Below are 19,138 nucleotides of genomic sequence, written 5' to 3' on the forward strand. Positions count from 1 at the left end.
TCTGCCGAAACTCAAAGCAGCCCAGTCGAGATGAGACGATGTTGGAGGGTGAGTTTGCAACATATTTCTCTTTTCACAAGCTGTGAGAAAACCGTGTAACAATTTGACTCAAAAATGACTACAAAAAATTTAGAAGTGAGTAGTTTTTCGAGATTTACGATTATACTATAAATTTATAGTATAATCGTAAATCTCGAAAAACTACTCACTTCTAAATCTTTTGTAGTCATTTTTGTATTACTTTAGTATCAATACATGTTAATTTGGATTCATATGTTGTTTTTTTCGGACTTTATGTGAACGAAAAGTCACAAAAGCGCCCGTTTTCTCATTGGAAATAGTGATATTTTGAAATATCACTGTCCTGGTCACAAAAGCAAAGTTTGTGGGGAATAATAGCCATTTTCTATACTTCTGAGGCATAAGCAATTAGGAAATAACACTTACTACCCAGGAACAAAAATGGTGTTACATAGTGTTATCAGTTTGGCAATGAAAACAGCACCAATAAAGTTGGAGAACGTTTTAAAATTTTATTTGAAATACATTTCAGGATGTTATAGTGGCCTCTCCTGTACATTAGTATGTCAAGATTTATTTAGAGGTTATCACGCATGCACGCACGCAGCCCAAGCCCAGGGTCTCTGAAATCATGACACGTGTAATTGTTGTAAAGTTACAGAATTTCTACATCGATGCGCTTGGGAAGACAAACTCTAACCCTGTATACGAAGTTCCCGTTAGCGGTGTGACCTGTTCTGGTGTCTCTAGCGGAAGTAGTTGGGGCATTCGTGTGCCACCAGGTCCCAGGCCTGCCCGAAGGCCTCCACCACGCTGGGCAACAGCGGCTCCTCCTCCACGGCGGCCAGGTTCTGCTTCAGCTGCTCCATGGTAGACATGCCCAGGATCACGCCGTCGCCACGCTCGCCCTGTCCGAAGAGAGGCGGGCGCAGTTACACGACCGCCACGCTCTCCAGGGATCGAGGACACCCTGACTGGAGAGCGTTCTGCCTGGCTTCATTTATAGCGTGTGTGATTAGACACAGCATCGTATTCAAATTCCATTAATACCTCTCTCTGATACTGGCAGGCAGACGCAGTGCAATGGTAAGAGGGTACTCCTTTCCAGTAAGAACTGGAAGAGACGCTCGGCTTTCCTGACGCTGGGGGGGTTAATGTTAGGAGCTTACCTGAAGTTGGGAGTGATGGTACAGCCAGCGCAGGGCTGCCGAGGTCATTGTGGGCTTGCTGGAACCATATGCTGCCTGCAAAGCATTCTGCACGAGATCTATTGCCTGGAAATGGTGCTTCTTCCAGTACCTGTAGCAATTGAAGAGTTTAATGCTTACTTTGCAGCTCTGTGTATACTACTAGGGTATCTTAGCTTTCCTGCTCTCTCCCCATCCACCTCTGTTCGCATCCAATAATGAAAGCCAGCTTGTATCTTAAAGCACCCTGCGCTAGGCAGGTGGCAGAGACATTACCTCGCCTGGTACGCTTTTGCCCAGTCGTTTCCAAAAAACCTGCCAGACGGCTGCAAGTTGTCCTTGTCTTCAAATTTGTATTTCCCCGTAAGTAACCCACCTATAAGAAGAGAAAATACAATTAAGGTTGCAATGACTTTTTAACCCTCTGCATTCCCTCGGTCTACTGAAATAGTTGTTTTGGGGATCTTTCATTCTAACTCGTACTGTTCTGTTGTTTCATGAGGCCGGGACCTAGAATGCATTCAGTGTATCATTAATAAGGACTATCCCAGTGTAAGTGAATACAGGTACTGAGGTAGACATGGCTCATACTAGAGTATTAAACTGCAGCTCTAAAACAAAATTCAATGCATTCTCCAGCTTGCTTAAAAACCTTCCAGTGCCTTTCAGAAGGTTGCTGAGGGTGTACTTCTAAACATATGCTTTCTTGAAGCTGGGGTACTGTTTGTTGCTGGTACTGTTAACAGCGTGGGTGGTATTTCTGGAAGTGACGTCTCATAGCAGCGTACCGGCCAGAGGGTTATAGGCGTAGAACCTCATTCCGTAGTACCTCAGACAAGGCAGCAGCTCTGTCTCAACCTGACGAGTGGTGGCATTGTACATTCCCTGGAGAAAGAGGGCAGTGTCAGACAGGCTCTGCTCCAGTGTCACAGAGGTGTCGCCCAGCTCAGGTATACATCCCACAGCGCGTTTGTGTACACCTCCACCTGTCTGCCCTCTGTTCTTTCACATGCACAATCAACAGCCAAGTGATGCAAGTTCATTCTTCCTTGGCGAGTGTGTCTGGGCAAGAGCTACTGGTTCACGATCGTTAAGTACGGGTGCAAAAAAAGAAAAGGACAAAGTGATGGGAAAGCAGAAAGCTTGAAAACTTGGAGCTGCGTGAGTGAACGACAAATGAATAAACACGGCCAGGAACGTGAGCATCCTGCACACTAATGTGTGCGTCCCCCCAAGAGAAACGATAACGCTCCTCTCACAAACCACTCACCTGGTAAACGGTGGGCCGAATCCAGCCATTGTGTTTACAGATGCAAGAGATTTCAGCCACTTCCCAGGAGGCATAGTTGGACAGGCCAAGCTCTTTAAACTTGCCCTTTAAAATCAGGAAAACAGCTTGTATTAGAAGCAGCTCCCTGTGTGCAGCACTGAGATGAGGAGGGAGTGAGAGGGCGAGCGAGCGCCCCTTGTCCTCATACCTCCCTGTGTAGCTCGTGGCAGGCTCGCAGCGTGTCCTCGACGGGGTTCTCGTGGTCGGGAGCGTGCAGGTAGAAGATATCGACGGTCTGGGTCTGCAGTCTCTTCAGAGAGGTGTCCAGCTGAGAGCGGATGCTCTCTGGCTTCAGCGTCTTGCCGTCCCAGGGATTGGCCTTGGTGGCGATTTTAACTGCGGGTTTGTAACAACAATATATTCACGCTTACCAATGAGACACATGGAAATTGCAACGCTGGCACCATGTGATCCTGCAGGAAAGTGCTTTTGAGAACATTTGTAGACTGAGCACTACTCAGCAGATGCTAGAGACTGAGGGCTGAAAACCTTACTTTCATTGCAAACGGGCAGACGTGCACTGCACAAAAGAGGACAGGTCAACAGCGGGCTGTCATGATAATAAAGGTGTTCGGATAACTTGGGGTTGGATAATGAAAGTTTTACTGTAATTGTAAACTGGGTAAATGATTAACGATACACTACAATAAAAGTGCACCAGTAGATTAAAGCAATCAATGCATTCGCTGTCTAACTACATTAACAACGTGAAATGATTTCTGAAAACAACATCTTTTCATGCTTGACGTTTGCATGAACAACAAGCACATGCACTAACAGTTTATTTTTGAACTTTGCAACTTTGTTTCTTTCTGTACTGCTTTACCTGTCTTGGGTAATCCCATTCCCCCAATGACGGTCTCTGCCTGTCCCTCCACGTACATGTACGCTGTGTCCACCTCGCTGTGTCCCCGCTCTAAGAAAGCGCGCACCATGGCAGCGCTGGTATCCGCGTCTGCGCGCCCCCCGAAAGCCATGCTTCCCAGCAGAGTCACTGGCAGTTTCGCCTGGGTCGACCCGGGAGACGACATGGTGCGCAGGCTGCGAGGTGCGACTTTGAGTCCGGGTGATAAAAGCCGCCTGTGAAACACGCAGAGAGCGGTCCCTCCACAGCCCAGCATAACTACAATCAGCGCAACAGAAAGGGCAAAGTACGCACGGTGACGCAACACGGCGTCGTTTAGGGAGCGTGTGTAAAGTGCAACACCGCCGTACCGACGGGAAGGGAGCGCCTGTTTTTTTCAGAGGAGTGTATTGGTTCTTACCAAGGGGTGGAATGGACAAAGTTCACATTACCTCAACAGAAATATTTTACAGGCAGACGGCAATTTGATGTTCTGGAAATGTAACAATATGGCATGGCATTGTATATTATTTTAAAGCTTCGATTCTACACACAAGCTAATTACAACACATAATTTCCCCACCAGTTTCACGACTTCTGTGCATTAAACGTTATCATGAAGCAGACTCCTTTGACAGTCCAGTGCGTGTATCTACCCTTAAAGTTATTTTATCTGGGCTAAGATCTTGTGCTACAGATTATATTCTACCAAGACTTTCTCGTCTTTTGGATTAGATTGTAGCTTTATTAACATTATTAGTAACCCTTTCTTATGGCTACTAATTGAAACTCCTATCTATATTAAACTGTAGTGACGTTGTCATGTCACATTTTCATTTCAAGCATGGACTTCTCAATCCATTCGGCTCTGACAAACATAAAACGTATTTTCTGACCATCCCCCATATTATTGCTTACAGTCAGTTACAAAAATCCTATGCAATGTTACATTTGTCCAGAAGAGGGCAGAAGAACACCATGCCTAATATTATACAAACACTGCTCTGCAGTAACAGCTTGGTAGCCTGTCACTTGTTAGTAGTGGCCCGCATTAGTCGGTTTGTCGTGGTTGTGAAGGACGCAGTCACAGTGACGCTGTTTCGTACAGTTTAGCAGAAGCGCCTTTGGAATTGGAAGGTTGTGGGTTCGATTACTGGCTATGATTGACAGCTGAGATACAGTTCTAAACTGAGCTCCAAGCAGCAGACTGGTTAGTGTCTGAAGAGCAGGGATACGCTGTGTCGCATTATAGACATTGAAAGAAAGAAAGAAAGAAAGAAACAGAATAATACATTGTGACAGGGGTGAACCCAAACATATGCATGTCTTACTTAAACTAATTGTTCACGTACGCCTCAATCAGGTCTCAAAGGGCAGAGAGCGTAACTGCGGGCCGAGTGAGGGGGTTCTGTAATGGACAATGCTGACCCCTGCAGGTCAGACGAGGTAATGCGCTAGAAATAGCCTGCACACCGTGTCAGCCCTTGTGTACGCAATAAAACAGCTTGCTAAAGGGCGTGAGTTTGACATTCCTCGGCGAGGCTCATATAGTTCACATGTTTTCTTTTGCTTGAGGTCCTGGATATGGAAATATGGAGAGTTATATAATATTGCCTAGGGTGCTAAGAACTGGGCAGCATCTATATATGCACACGAATGTGAATCAAGATGCCCCTGTTGCTGAACCGCGGTACCCTCTGAACCTGTAGCGGTGGCAGTCAAGGAGGGAGACTGAAAACAGAAACTCGTGCGGGAAGGAAAACCACAGGATCCCCCCCCCCCCGCCCTGTGTCAATCAGGCCAATGAACTAAACTAAACTGAACTAAGATCTCAAGGGTTACACACAACACAATCTCAAAATGCCAAGACCTTGAACTCCAAATGTGCTCAGTAACATATATTATTATTATTATTATTATTATTATTATTATTATTATTATTATTATTATTATTATTATTACTATTAATACTAATACTATAATAATAATAATAATAATAATAATAATAATAATAATAATAATAATAATATATATTTCGGTATTTCTTTTTTATAAATAGAAAAACAACTTCACCTGCGAGGGCCCCAATTCAATTCACTTGTATTAGTGCTTAGATCCCAGAACAGGCTTCGTCTCCAATGCATGCCGGTGCTCCTCCAGTATAGAGAAATGACAGACAGTCCCCCAGGGCTATCAGACTGTACAATGAATGGAAGATTCAAAGCAGGCTCAACTACGAGGTGAAAGATTAACTCCAGCAGACAGTAAAGCATGCCAGAAATCACATGCCTGCTCTCTCTCTCTCTCTCTCTCTGCAAGCACAAAACAGGAAAAGTGGGAATGCAAGGTGGGGGAATGACACGCAGATTACACTTTCTTATAAAAAACGAAACATTTACTAATTCATCAAAAATATTCAGCAACGCATTCTTATTTTTTAATCGTAGTGTTTAATTAAGTTGAATTGTTTGTGGAGAAACTTTTGACGCGCAAAAAGCATTGCAAATGTAAACGTGATTTTATTTTGCTCCATTTTGACTGGATTGATCTTGTTTCTACCCAAGATTACAGATGGCCCTTGCAGTCTATTCAAACCTATTAAAACACCTTAAATGGGAAACTTCAAAAGAGACGATAGAGTATGATGCAGCTCAATGAGCCATATGTGGCTTAAGAGCCGTCGTTTATGCGCAAAATATGTGAGCATTAAAATGAACACATGGTACAGCCTGCTCTTTCTAGTCCCTAATATATGAAACCTTTCCTTTAACTGGTCTTCAATCAGTGAAGTGGGCGTTATTCCAAGATGCAATGCACAGCGGTCAAAACCTCAGCCAGTTTAAAGCAACGCCGTGGGGTGCGCCCTTTGGTTTGAGTAACCGCTCGCGTGTGTTATATGGTGAGTGTAGCGCATGGCGTTACAAGGCGACTCGTGGGGCTGTAGACAAACGATACAACTCGTCCGGGCGTTTTATTTCAATGTTTCATAAAGCGCTCTGGCTTTCCATCTGTTCTTGGATCGAGTAAAAGCCACTAGAGTCTTCATTTTCTGTGTAAACACACTTTTTTTTTGTCTGGTCGAAATGATTTTTGCAGGTGTTGCGTTGGGTAATGAGCAGAGCCAAGGATTACAGGAAACAATCACACAGCCCGCAGTTTTAACTCAAACACAAGTGATATATAGAGCGAGCATCTATCTCCACCAAGAAACGCCTCAAGCAGACAAACGTTTCGGTTGTGCCGTCATCCGTGACGAAGGAACTGTAGGCAAAACGCCTTTCTACTTTATAGTTTCTTGCAGGTTCAAAGCAAAAATATGTACTATGCAAACACAAACCACACACACACACACACACACACACACACACACACGCACACACACATCTGTGTCGTTGTAAGCGTTAATGCAGCATTCCTTGAAAGTGAAAGTGAGGTTCAACCTGAGATTTTTGGAGATTAATCCTGAGGGGCGGGGGGACCAAACTAACCTGCAGACTCTGCTGCCCCGCCCATAGCCGGCTTGAGGAGGGGTCTGTGTCACGGGAACCTCTTTGAAATGTTTTTGCACTGCTTGAACCGCATGGACTACAGCAACTCACTGGACCCGAGTCAGCAAATAACAAAACTACCAGAAACAGCGACTGGGAAAGAACAGCACCACGAAATAAACCAAAGAAAAGCATCTCCATAGCGACACAACTCTGAAATCTTTTTTGTTTTTGTTTTGTTTATTTGCTACAATTTTTTTTTAATGAGAAATAATTCTAAGAAATAAGAAGGATGCTCTGACTAACGCTTTGTAAAAACGGAGTTCCCCTTTTTTTCTTTTAGTTTCAATTCTTAGACATTTATATTACGGAGTTGTGGGTTCCATAAATATATAAATATATACATTTCAAATAAAATGGAGATTAAACATATGCCTGGTTTTATTTTTCTACTATTTGGGATTGTTTCAGCAACTTATGGAAGGACTCTTCAGCCTTTTATGTAAGTAAACTACTTTACACCTTGTTTTATAGAGTTTAATATGCGTGTGTTTGCACTACTGGCATTGGCCACCTCCATTAACGTTATTGCCAAGCTGACTGAAATAACTGAAACTATGACCAGAATTATTTGATACTTTTTTTGGATAAATATTTAGTATTGAAGCAAGACAACGTAAAGCGGAGGGCACGATTCTGCAGCACGCCAGTATCACATCTGAGGCATCACAGTGTACACGCGTCAGTTATGAACTCAGCTTTATTCTCTACCTTGTTTTGTGTGTGTGTGTGTGTGTGTGTGTGTGTGTGTGTGTGTGTGTGTGTGTGTGTGTGTGTGTGTGTGTGTGTTTTGTTAATTCAATCCTTATTAAAGTTATGATGCTGCTATAAACTGTAACCGCATCTGTTTGATTTGGTGCCAAACATTGAAACGCGCAATGGGTAAATCTAAACCAAGAAACGCAGTTAAAAGGTAACATCCACCTAACTGGGGCAAGTCCCGTCACTTCGCTATTTTAGCTCTCACACAAGAAACCTTCTTCTAGCCTCTCAAACACTGGTGTCAAGTGCGAATCGTTTTCATCTGCTCAATGCTTTTTAACCTAATCCCCAGCCCCTCGTCAAAGCGCACTGTTTCATTGCTGTTGGAATGCATCGTCTCGTAACTGCTTTCTGTATGCCAAGGAAGGGGGACATTTGGTCAGTCCTTTCCGCTAGTCTATTTGAAGTTTATAAACTGCTCTTTTTTTATTCGGTCCCTGTGCAAAAACACGAACCTGTCCTTCGGGATTGGCTTCAAGCCTGGAGGAACCCTTTACCCCCATCCAGCGTGTTAACGCGGTGTCATAACCAGACTGTGCGGATAAGACCTGGACGATTTGAATTGCCTGTAAGGTTTCCGTATATACATTCCACTTGCAACAACAGAAAACAGAACACCAAGGTGTCTAGGCGTAGGATGGGATGAAATAAAAGCAAATATCTAATCAAAATGTATAGGTGGCAATAGAGCGAAGACAACGGCATGTCTGTACAGTAAGCCCGACACACAGTAAGCGGTGATTGATCAAATCCATGCCGTGAAGCATTGCTCTGTATTAATTATGTCAGTGCTGTCATTTGTAAATTGCATTCTTTTTTATTGTGTTGTTGTGTATCTTTATATTTGTATCAGGTAGTTGAAACACCAAAGACGAGTCACTATATAGCAGTCTAACAGATTAACCCTTTAGTGCCCTGGGTATATTCCCCTACCTATTTAATGCACATTTTCTCAATGTCTGATATATTGGACACTGGGCAGGACTAGCTCTGTTCTTGTCTAAACGCAAATAATTGCCCCCAGAAGGGGCGTGGAACTCTTTACCAGAGCTATACTGAACATTACTGGAACTCGCATGCACCCTAGGTAATCGAATCGATAAAGGCTACATATTGCAATACTTTTGAATGATCGGAATATTGAATCACATGAGTTTTGTCTGCTGCTTCATGTGTTTTCAGTGAGTTTAAATGCACGCATGAGGAATCGGAGTAGTTTTCAGGGGGGAAAAAAAATGCATTAAACAGTGTTCTGCAAACATACACGGGTAGTGCCGCTGTCCGTTCTTTTGATAGCAATTCAAAAACATGTTTTTTTTAATTTTTTTTCCTGATTGGGAAGATTAGCGGAGGTACACTGTTGACCTACACGATTTGATCTGCAGATCTTCACCTAGACGAAGTGTTCTTCCGTATCCATGGGAACGTGCTTCGCTTCATCACTTGTACAATGTACTCGCAGAGCAGACTAAATTACAAATCAGGACCAGATGCATCTGACGTCGTCAGAGCCTCGATCTCTGCTAGGTAATATTACCTGAAATGAGTTTATAATAAAAGTCAAGCAGGTGTCTCGTATTAACACGTTAATGCAATGCACGGACATCATTGCTAACTAAAGGATTATTAGCAGCGTCAATATGTGACAAAGTACGAGACCGCACCGGGGAAGCACGGTACAACGGGAAACTGTTAATTCTTCAATATTCAGAATGTCGGGTTGGCGGCTTCAACATGCACCAAACACCTTGTGGAAAGCTGAGATAAATTTGTGCGCCGAAAATAATTGCATTAAAAAGAAACGTAGTCCCATGCTGTAATAGGCCAAGCTTCAATTCTCACTGTATGCTACTTGACTGGCGTTTATCTTTTTAATTAATTTGCAGCCAGTGGGTGTGACCTCGAGCAGAATTCCAAGCACGCATACTTGGGAACAGTTCGGTATCGTGGACAGTTCCAGGGCGGGTCATACCGTCGATGTAAGATTTAAGATGACAGGTGTCGCCAAAAACGAGCCAGTGAAAACGAAGGTTATTCCATTGCAGGTTACGGTTAAGTTGCTGTCGCAGCTGTTTTAACTTTCTCTTAGTTTTGAAAGTGTCTCAAACTAAAACCACTGACTGACTGTTCAGTTCAGCCCAGTGCGTCACAAATACGACCATATGAATGCGCAAAGGCCAACTACTGTTTCGGTTTGGTTATTTGTTCAAGTTTCTGGCTATAGAGAAGCAGCGGGGAACGGGAACAGCGTGACTATTTTAGGAAACCAAAAGAAAGAACTTAGAATAAACAATACATCTGTTTGCCTACGTTTAGTTTTGTTTGTTTACTCATATATATACCTTTATTTTAAAAAAAAACATTTAATATAATAATAAAATAATAATAATATAATAATAATAAAATAATAATAATAATAATAATACCCTCCTTTAATTGGTTCATTGTGCAAGTCTTTTTTAGAGATAGTATATATGTACTGTTAGAATATATTTGTGAAAGTGCATGTTCCACATTTGTTTAAAATAATAAAGTAAAAAAAAAACAAAAAAAAAAAAAAAAAACCAGAAATAATCAAAAGAAAATGCCACATCATCATCCCTTTTGAAATGCTGGCTGAGCCTCTCTCCTTAGTGTTGTGTATGTGTTCAAACAGCTTCATTATGTCTGAGATCACCAGCTGCTATCACTCCCCGCTTCCCCTCAGGTGAGTAATTCCCCTAGAATTTGCCTTGAAGACATGCCAGCTTTTTAAAGCTCAAGGGAGCAGGTCTTGATAAGTAAAGAACTAATCCCCTTATTGATAGAAGCAGGCCAGTGTTGAAATAAAACTAAAACTTCAATTTTGCGTTGTTCTTTTTTGAGTTTGTTCTGTGTTAAGTGTCATGTAGCACAAGTGCAATATAAAGCCAATCCCTAAAGAGACTCTATATTTAGAATACCCCCAACAGCAATCATGCCCTATTTGTTCAAGCCTATTATCAATACCTCAAAGACCCAATCATAAAACCTGAGTAGAACTACAGAAACGAGTCTCACACACCAGCTAACCAATGGCTTCACTGTGAACAAGGTCTTCAGTGGATGTAAATTATAATTCCACATTCCCTACATGCAGTGTGGATTTGGGCTGTGGGTCCATCGCCTGCCCAGTGCATCGAGGATTAGTACTCTGTTTAGCAATCACAAAATGAAAGCGCTTGGCTTTTCCTATCTGTGAACTCAAGTTTCTAGACTGAACCTCCAAACGTTCATTACGCGATTGTCCTAATCCTTGACCAGCAGATAAGAAACAGGTGTGAATAATTCTCGGGACTAGGCTGCTGGACTAAGTTTGACTCTAATTCCAGCACTGAATCTTGATGGCGATTCAGACGACAATGCATCACGGCTGGGATTAAGAGTTTCCTAATCTTTGCTGGTAAGGTAGGGAAAGATGTTGGGGTGCAAAGATGCATTTCTTAGGATCTAGATGAGATCTCCTGTAACCTGTGTTCTCAAGGCAAGAGTGTTGGGAGGGTAGAGGCTGTTCATCCTGCTGGGTACTGGCTCACAAGCCTCTGTCAGTCTTTAACCTCTTTTTATACTGAGACAGCTGAAGATGGTTTCATGTCAGGTTAGACTCCTGCACACTTTTACTTATCACTGACATTTGTATGTTGACACTATAGAGCTGATATTTTTTCACCAGAGGCTCAAAGGTTGAAATCCATCTTGAACACAAACTTTTTAAACCAAAAAAACCAACATCTGATAATGACCACTTATCTTAGTATCTGGGGTAAGCTCTGCAAATCATTTGCAGCTGCACATATCACATTGCATGACGTATGCTTTAGTCCACTCTGGCCTTCATCTGTTTGCTGTTAGCAGTGGAGGCTGTCAAAGTTACCTCGAGTGCATCAGATGCAGCCCGAGCACTTTTAAAGTGCATTCAGACACAGGTGTGCATTGCTCTTAAGATCACTACCTCACATTCTTTTTTGTTTATAAAGAATGCATGACAATGTACAAGAACTATACTGTTGAAGATTTTGATTCTGTCTAACCAACACAGCTATAAAACGCCAAACCAGGAAATCAAATTAGAAAGAGAACGATTAGATGAAAACGTACAGGCAGTACGAGGTCACTCTGCTCAGTCCAGTAAGAAGGAGCAAGCCAGAATGCCTGTTTCAAATGTGTGATGTCTCCGCTTGATGTTAGTCAGTCACCGGCCGTGAGATCATACCTGGCAGTCAGGTTTGCCATCGGATCAGCTGCTGCTTTTCAATCAACACGTTTAAAAGATCTCCCTTTTGTATTTCTCTCAGCTCTGGGATGTTATTCATTTCTAATTGGGATTGCTGTAGTGTGTCTGGGAAACTGATTATCCTGACGGGACGGCTGCTGTGCTCTGGGGCTCTCGCAAGGAAATCCTGGGGTCCCAAATATAAATAAATGATTGAATGACTGTAACAAATGGGTGCTGACTCTGTTAACCCACCACTGACATGCCAACACCTTTCCTAATGAATTGCATTTCTGGATTATTTTACTGTAATGTACCGGTGCTGCTTTTGTTTGAACCCCTCACAGGCCGAACGTGTGTGCAGAGAAAGAGCTGACAATGGTGGGCCACAGGCAGCCCTGTGTCCAGGCCTTCACGCGCATGGTCAAAGTGTGGAAGCAGGGCTGCGCGGGGCAGGCGTGGTGCGTCGGCTACGAGAGGAGGTAAGTCTGGGTGTCCCAGACGCAGGGCAGCACGCAAGGACACCCGCAAAAGGAGTTTACTGTTCGAAATTGAGCTGTGAAATTAAAGAGAAAATTTGTGAACGCACAGGAAACGGGTTCGTTTACTGAGAACTTGCTATTAAAGAATGCAAAAGTCACCTGGCTCGGAATTCCTTTCTAATTCTCATCCTCCTGCAAGCTAGGAGATGAGCACAGCAGATCTTTCTCATGTAACCATTATAAAGGGAAGACAACAATAACCTTTCAGCGAGAACTGCCCCGATACTGCTTCTTCCTAATGGAATTTGAAACAAGCAGCTTCCCTAAAGCCAGACAGATCTCCCAGAAGGTAAACTATAATTTCAAGCAATTCCAAGCCGTGAGAGGTGCTGCTGTGCTCAGTGTAGTCTGGTCGTGGGTTCCCCTGGGATGTGGGTGTGTGTTTAGAGTTAAGTAGTGCTTTGGGTCCTGTTGCACCCCTCTCCTATACTTACTATTGCACTGAGCTGACACTCACTTTGATGGCCCTGGTCCGGGCTGCAATTGAAGGCTATAACCAGACGCTTCTGTGCACCATGTAATAAAGACAGCAGCGTCAGATGCGCTAAAGTACAAGGGGAAAGAAGGTCTAATCACTGTGCAGTGGTGGGAAAACCACTGAGTTACTGAGTCAACAGCTTGCAAACATACAGCAATGACAGAAGTAGCTTGTGCTTTGACATGTGCATTCTTCCCTGTCAGCCCTAGTTTTGAGAGCAAGTTGCATGCAGTGTGATATGTACTGCCGGATTATGATGGGTTTGACAGACTTGTGGCACAGCCAGTGCTCACATGTAATGCATTACTTTCCTTGTGTTTCAGGTCAGCCTATTACACTGCCTACAGACAGGTGTACAAGAAGGACTATCAGACTGTGTATAAGTGCTGCCCTGGCTGGTCCCAGCTCAATGGAGAGGCAGGCTGTCTTTATCGTGAGTGACTTCTTATTAACAATCATATTGCATGGAAGATTCCCCATCAAGATCCTTGCTGCAATTACACAAATAAAAGAGAAAGGATGCGTTATTTTTTTGCAAGTTTTTAGACTATGCTTTAGAAAATGAAAAATGCTACACATATTTAAAATGACGACACGTTCAAAATGCATTTTTAAAAGACCGCAGCAGTTAGGGGATTAAAGGCGGTTGCAAAAATGAGATTATTGCAGAAATGCCACAGCCTGCTGTAATACTTTATGAAAGCACAACCTCTTTGGTATCAAGGGTCTATCTTTCTGTTTAATAGCACCCAGCCTTGCACGATATTTAGGAAAACAAACTCCTTTTCATTTTCCAGTTAATCAGACAGGACTAGCCCCCCCCACCACCACCACACCTTAAAAAAAGGATGAAACATAAAACAAAACTAACACCTAATTAAAGTCAGACTCTGCAGTCTGCTTGTTTTCTGAATGCTGGCAGTAGCTCCACTCTCTGTATCTCAGCTTGGCTGTGTTTGCTGAGCCCCAGGGTTCCGAGTATCTATTGCTGGTATTCCCAGGGTCGGCTGGCTCCTGTATCACTCGACATGAATGGAACACTGGGATACTGTAGCCGAGCTTCTGAGTGGCAGCGGGGAGCTGGCGTGGGCTCAGGAGCGGCCAGCGAGAATAAATCACGGAGAAGGGGGGGCTAGCTGGCCGTGCAATACATAGAAAATACAGACGCAAAGACCAAGGATGAAGAAATGAATAATAAAATCGGCAAGCTTTATTGTAAGGTCTACGTGGCAAATATGCCTTAAAAGTATCATTACACATCTGATTATTTATTCTTAAATACCACATGCTTCAAACGGCTTTAATGAAACCTTGCTAGCATTTACAGTTTGTGTGCAGTGTTTCATTCCAGAGGAAAGGAGGAGTCTCATGCAGTGACTTTGATGGATCTCCAGGGAGCGGACTGTAAACCTCCTTGTTGTTTTCGCTTCCAACAGCAGACCTTTCTTTTCATGTTCGTCGTCCGGATGTATACAAAGTCTTTTCCTCGACAGTGATAATGGAGAGGGCAAAGGCCGAGTGGGTGTGGACGGGGTCACCCTCACGCACACAGCAGCCACAAGCCTGGGATTTGTGTGTGCGTGTGACTGGGTAAGGGGGGGTGGGTTGAGCGCAGGGTTAGGGTTTCCTAGAAACTGAACTTTACATTCTTCAACTTGAAAAGGTGACTTAGGGTTGACAGTTGAAAGAATTTTAATTTTAAAATCACAAAATAAGAAATATAAAACTCCTTCCCTCTGTTGTTGAAGGCCAGTTTCCAGAAGAGGAAACATAGAAATGAGTCCCTGTTTCCCTGCACTTCTAGGGATTGTTCTGAAAAGACCCATGCTACCACCTAACATGATTACAAAAGTGTGTGTGTGAGTGGGACTGTGCGTGACACATACATGTTACAGAACTATTCTGCATGGACGGCATGCCTGGAATCCTATTTCAACAGAGCGGACCAATAGAAGCTCCACATTCCTTCAATACCTTGTTGATAACCACAGTCATGAATGCTTTGATAGGATTTCAGGGGATTGGAAGGAAGCCTGCACACCTCCCTCTGCAAGCCTGCCTAAGAGCGTTAATCTGACCCCACTCCCACGGCGAGCCGCGCTTCAGGCTAATGGAAACCGTTCAGACGGCAGATAAGAGGCTGGGAGGGGATGAGAGTGGAGGAGAGAGGGGGTTCTGACTCTGCTTTTCATCAGGGTTTCATTACAGGATGCAGTCAGCTCTTCAATGTGCTCTTTGTGCTAGTGAGTAGGTTAAAGTACCAGATACTTGAAATGCAGAATCAGGGTGCTTTCCAACGAGAACACTGTTGTCTACCTCTAGATATATATATATATATATATATATATATATATATATATATATATATATATATATATATATATATATGTGTAAAAACATACATACATATATATATAATCTTTTGTACAAAAGAGCCAACATCCCAACGTCCTGGTATATTAACCATACTAATGTCAAGGGAAAGTGTGTATGAAAACAAACAGTGGAGGTACTTAGAGGCTCTTGCATTAAATGGAAACTAGACCGAGCTGAATATACCATGAGGCAGCAGTACTGGAAATCGCAATCACAGTCTAGTACAGAGCGACGGCAGCTCTTTTAAAGCCCTTGTCCAGCCAAGATGCGCAGCTGTCAAAACAAACAGCAGGGAGTGTGCTATTGCACATTGCTAGCATCCTTGTTGTGTGACACCCTGCTTGCTGTTTCTGTTTTCTGACCTAGGAGTCTTTAGCAGTACATGTATGAGAGCCTGTTGACTATGACCTCCCCATTAAGCACCCGGCTCCCTGCTGCATGGTTGGAATTCTGAACTTGAAACATTCTGTTCTTGTGCTGGTGAAGGATTGCAATGGCAGGCTGCAGTGACAGGGTGAAGAGTACAGCACAGTATACCAGCGTACTGGATACAAAGGTCCTGCAGCAAGAACAGCATTCACACTGCCCAACCAGAACATCACACAGCCATTCACACTGCCATAGAGAACATCACACTGCCATTCACACTGCCATAGAGAACATCTCAATGTCTTCTAAAGAAAGACTTCTAATTGAAACATTCGTCATAGGATTTCCTTTCAGCACTACTAAACAAGCCACCACTGAGCGTTCCATTGTTACAGATAAAAACTGAACCCTGCACACTTCAACTGCTCTGGGGAAACTGCGCTTCTGCAAAATATGCATCTTTCACAGGAACGTTCGCAAATTTAAAGACCACCATCGTACATAATACATGAAAAATGAAGAAGACATACATATTAGTGCATTCGACTAGTTTGCTGATCTGCTGTTCTGAGTGGAGTTGTCTTGACAGAGTTGAGCAGGAGTCTGTAGTTCACAGGTGAAATTCTAGTGCATTAATTGACTGCGCCACCCAGTCTCTCTCCACCCATCCTCTACGTGTTGCACTGGCCTCCTTGTAAACATGCCATACTAACATGCTCTTGTGCACCCTGGCTGAGGGAGCCACTAGAGCTCATCTCCCATTTCCGGCAATTAAAATTCTTCCTTGCTAAAAAAAAAAAAAAAAAGGAGAGAGAGGGAGCGAGAGAAAACAAGCAGCTGAAATAAAGCAGTATTGAAAGGGTTCAAGCTCACAGCTAGAGATGGGATTAATTGCGTTCCGAACATATTGAACGGTTATTAGGGTGACGAAAGCCAGAGCCAGGAATGTGTTGTTTTTTTTTTTTTTTTTTTTTTTTTAAATTCCCGTCACACACAACACGTTACTCATACTGCAAAGAGCACCTCCAGGGAAGACCATCTATCCCTGTCTCCCAGAAACACCAAACGAAGCAGGCTGGAATGCACACAATGTACTTTATGTTCGTTAAACAACAAGATTTCTGGTGCCAGACTCTTTTTTCCAGTTCCGAACAAGATTGCTGGTTTTAACAGAATGTGTTTGAGTGCGTAATTGTAGTTTACTGTAGCAGAAGTGGTGTTTTAATCGAGAACAGCCCTTGAACACAGGGCTACTGTTATTGTGCGCTTGTTTGTAAGGACATTGTGTATATATCTTTTTAATGTTCACCTGCAGGACGCTATGTATGTGTAGATATGTAGATTATTGTGCATGCTTGTGTACTTGTGAGTCTGCTGTTAGGATTGAGGTGCGTAGTGTTGTGTGGCTGGTTTTGCAGTGGTCTTAACACAGTCCCTAATAAAGGCTACTTTTGGTCATCGATATTTCCGCGTATCACTGCTTGACACAGTCACCTTTGGCTTTATGAAGAGGGGAAAAAAAAAAATACGGGAAATCTCTTTGTCCCCGAAGGCTAAGGAATTGTGCAGTAATTCACCCAGGGAATTTGGAGTTTAGAGGCAGGATGTGACCTGAGTGTGAACCCAGTGTCATTTCAGTTTTGTGTTTCTCTGCGAGGCCCTGGTGAGGTGCCATGAAAAGATAAAGGCCAGTATTATGTTAAGAAGATGAGCGTTTGGGTTCCTCAATCCAACAGATCTGGTTTCCCCCTCACTGCTGCGGCTCTTCCTCAAGCTCATTCCGAAAGTGCTTGCCAGGATTGCTGTGCTTTGCCGGGATTACTCACGGCCAAATTGCTTTTCTTTGAAAACTTTGGCAGAGTAGGGATGTGTTCTTTTACAAAACTGTTAGTTTGTTTGAGGCTGGAAGAGGAGAGCCAAGGGAGCGATTCTCTATGGAGCTCAGCTACGGGAACACAGAGAGTCAAGGGAGACAAGGGAGCGATTCTCTCTGGAGTTCAGCTGCGGGAACACAGAGAGTCAAGGGAGACAAGGGAGCGATTCTCTCTGGAGTTCAGCTACGGGAACACAGAGAGTCAAGGGAGACAAGGGAGCGATTCTCTCTGGAGTTCAGCTGCAGGAACACAGAGAGTCAAGGGAGCAATTCTCTCTAGAGCTCAGCTACGGGAACACAAAGAGTCAAGGGAGACAAGGGAGCGATTCTTTCTGGAGCTCAGCTGCGGGAACACAGAGAGTCAAGGGAGCGATTCTCTCTGGAGCTTAGCTACGGGAACACAGAGAGTCAAGGCAGACAAGGGAGCGATTCTCTCTGGAGTTCAGGTGCGGGAACACAGAGAGTCAAGGGAGACAAGGGAGCGATTCTCTCTGGAGTTCAGCTGCGGGAACACAGAGAGTCAAGGGAGACAAGGGAGCGATTCTCTCTGGAGTTCAGCTGCGGGAACACAGAGAGTCAAGGGAGACAAGGGAGCGATTCTCTCTGGAGTTCAGCTGCGGGAACACAGAGAGTCAAGGGAGACAAGGGAGTGATTCTCTCTGGAGTTCAGCTGCGGGAACACAGAGAGTCAAGGGAGCAATTCTCTCTGGAGCTCAGCTACGGGAACACAAAGAGTCAAGGGAGACAAGGGAGCGATTCTCTCTGGAGTTCAGCTGCGGGAACACAGAGAGTCAAGGGAGCAATTCTCTCTGGAGCTCAGCTACGGGAACACAAAGAGTCAAGGGAGACAAGGGAGCGATTCTCTCTGGAGCTCAGCTGCGGGAACACAGAGAGTCTTTGGCATGTCGTGCACAGTGGATTCTGGTTTTGTGGCAGTATGTACTTTGTTCCCTTCGGGACTGTTAAATGCAATGAAGACGATCCCGCAGTGAAGCGTGTCTCTGAGTGTGTACAGCACAAGTATACCCTATTAGATCTTCAAAATCCTCTTCACAGGCTCAGTGCCTGACAAACACTCGCACTATAAGGAGCTCAAGGGCTGCTAAAGCATTTTGAAGATCTTGAGTTTTAGTGAGCTCAAGTCTTGGCCACTGTGGCAGCATCACCTGTTTCACTTGGGCAAGTGGCCCAGGACCTTTGATGGTCACTAGGCTGACCTGAACCTGCTTTTTGGCATCATCTAAAGGTCACCCTGTCTAAAAGCACAATCCCTGCAGTGAGGTTTATTACAAGTGTCTGTAATACAGATGAAACCAGGTTTGATTCAACTCCATGACTTCCACATAGAGTCATCATTGATACTGCGACCATCTGCTAATGCTTGGTATGACTGCAAGGGTTAAGTGTCTGGTCGTGATTATTTCTTGTGAACTAAGGGTTATCTGTAGCACTCAATCAAGTCTGTGCCATTGCCTTCCAGACTCAGAAGTTAGTAAATCAGTTTAATATAAATAACCTTGAAGCCATAACAGTTTACAAGTGTCTACCATGTTATACCAAAGTACACCAATGTGTTG

At 43.7% G+C, this 19,138-nt stretch overlaps 2 protein-coding genes across 2 annotated transcripts in view; one reads left to right on the top strand and one right to left on the bottom strand.

Moving 5' to 3' along the window:
* Nucleotides 1–519: 519 nt before the first annotated feature.
* Nucleotides 520–3,696, bottom strand: LOC121328571 (aflatoxin B1 aldehyde reductase member 4-like). Its single transcript, XM_041273337.1, has 7 exons — nt 3,365–3,696; nt 2,687–2,874; nt 2,479–2,583; nt 1,997–2,093; nt 1,485–1,584; nt 1,191–1,320; nt 520–929 (listed from the first exon to the last, which is right to left on the bottom strand). The coding sequence occupies exons 1-7, from the start codon at nt 3,657–3,659 to the stop codon at nt 768–770; spliced, it is 1,077 nt and encodes a 358-aa protein (XP_041129271.1). The 5' UTR covers nt 3,660–3,696; the 3' UTR covers nt 520–767.
* Nucleotides 3,697–6,778: 3,082 nt separating this feature from the next.
* Nucleotides 6,779–19,138, top strand: part of LOC121328561 (multiple epidermal growth factor-like domains protein 6) — a 72,793-nt gene continuing 60,433 nt past the window's right edge. Inside the window, exons 1-3 of the mRNA XM_041273312.1 lie at nt 6,779–7,372; nt 12,271–12,405; nt 13,267–13,376. Coding sequence (XP_041129246.1) covers nt 7,287–7,372; nt 12,271–12,405; nt 13,267–13,376 — 331 coding nt within the window. The 5' untranslated portion in view covers nt 6,779–7,286. The remainder of the gene's footprint in view (nt 7,373–12,270; nt 12,406–13,266; nt 13,377–19,138) is intronic.

This window comes from Polyodon spathula, chromosome 16 (genome assembly GCF_017654505.1).
Source record: "Polyodon spathula isolate WHYD16114869_AA chromosome 16, ASM1765450v1, whole genome shotgun sequence".
Lineage (NCBI taxonomy): Eukaryota > Metazoa > Chordata > Actinopteri > Acipenseriformes > Polyodontidae > Polyodon > Polyodon spathula.

Coding starts and splice junctions, on each gene's coding strand:
- LOC121328571 (XM_041273337.1), bottom strand. CDS start 3,659: ATGCTGGGCTGTGGAGGGACCGCTCTCTGCGTGTTTCACAGGCGGCTT. Junction 2,094..2,478: donor TTCGGCCCACCGTTTACCAG/GTGAGTGGTTTG, acceptor CTCTTTCTCCAG/GGAATGTACAATGCCACCAC. Junction 930..1,190: donor ACCATCACTCCCAACTTCAG/GTAAGCTCCTAA, acceptor CTCTTCGGACAG/GGCGAGCGTGGCGACGGCGT.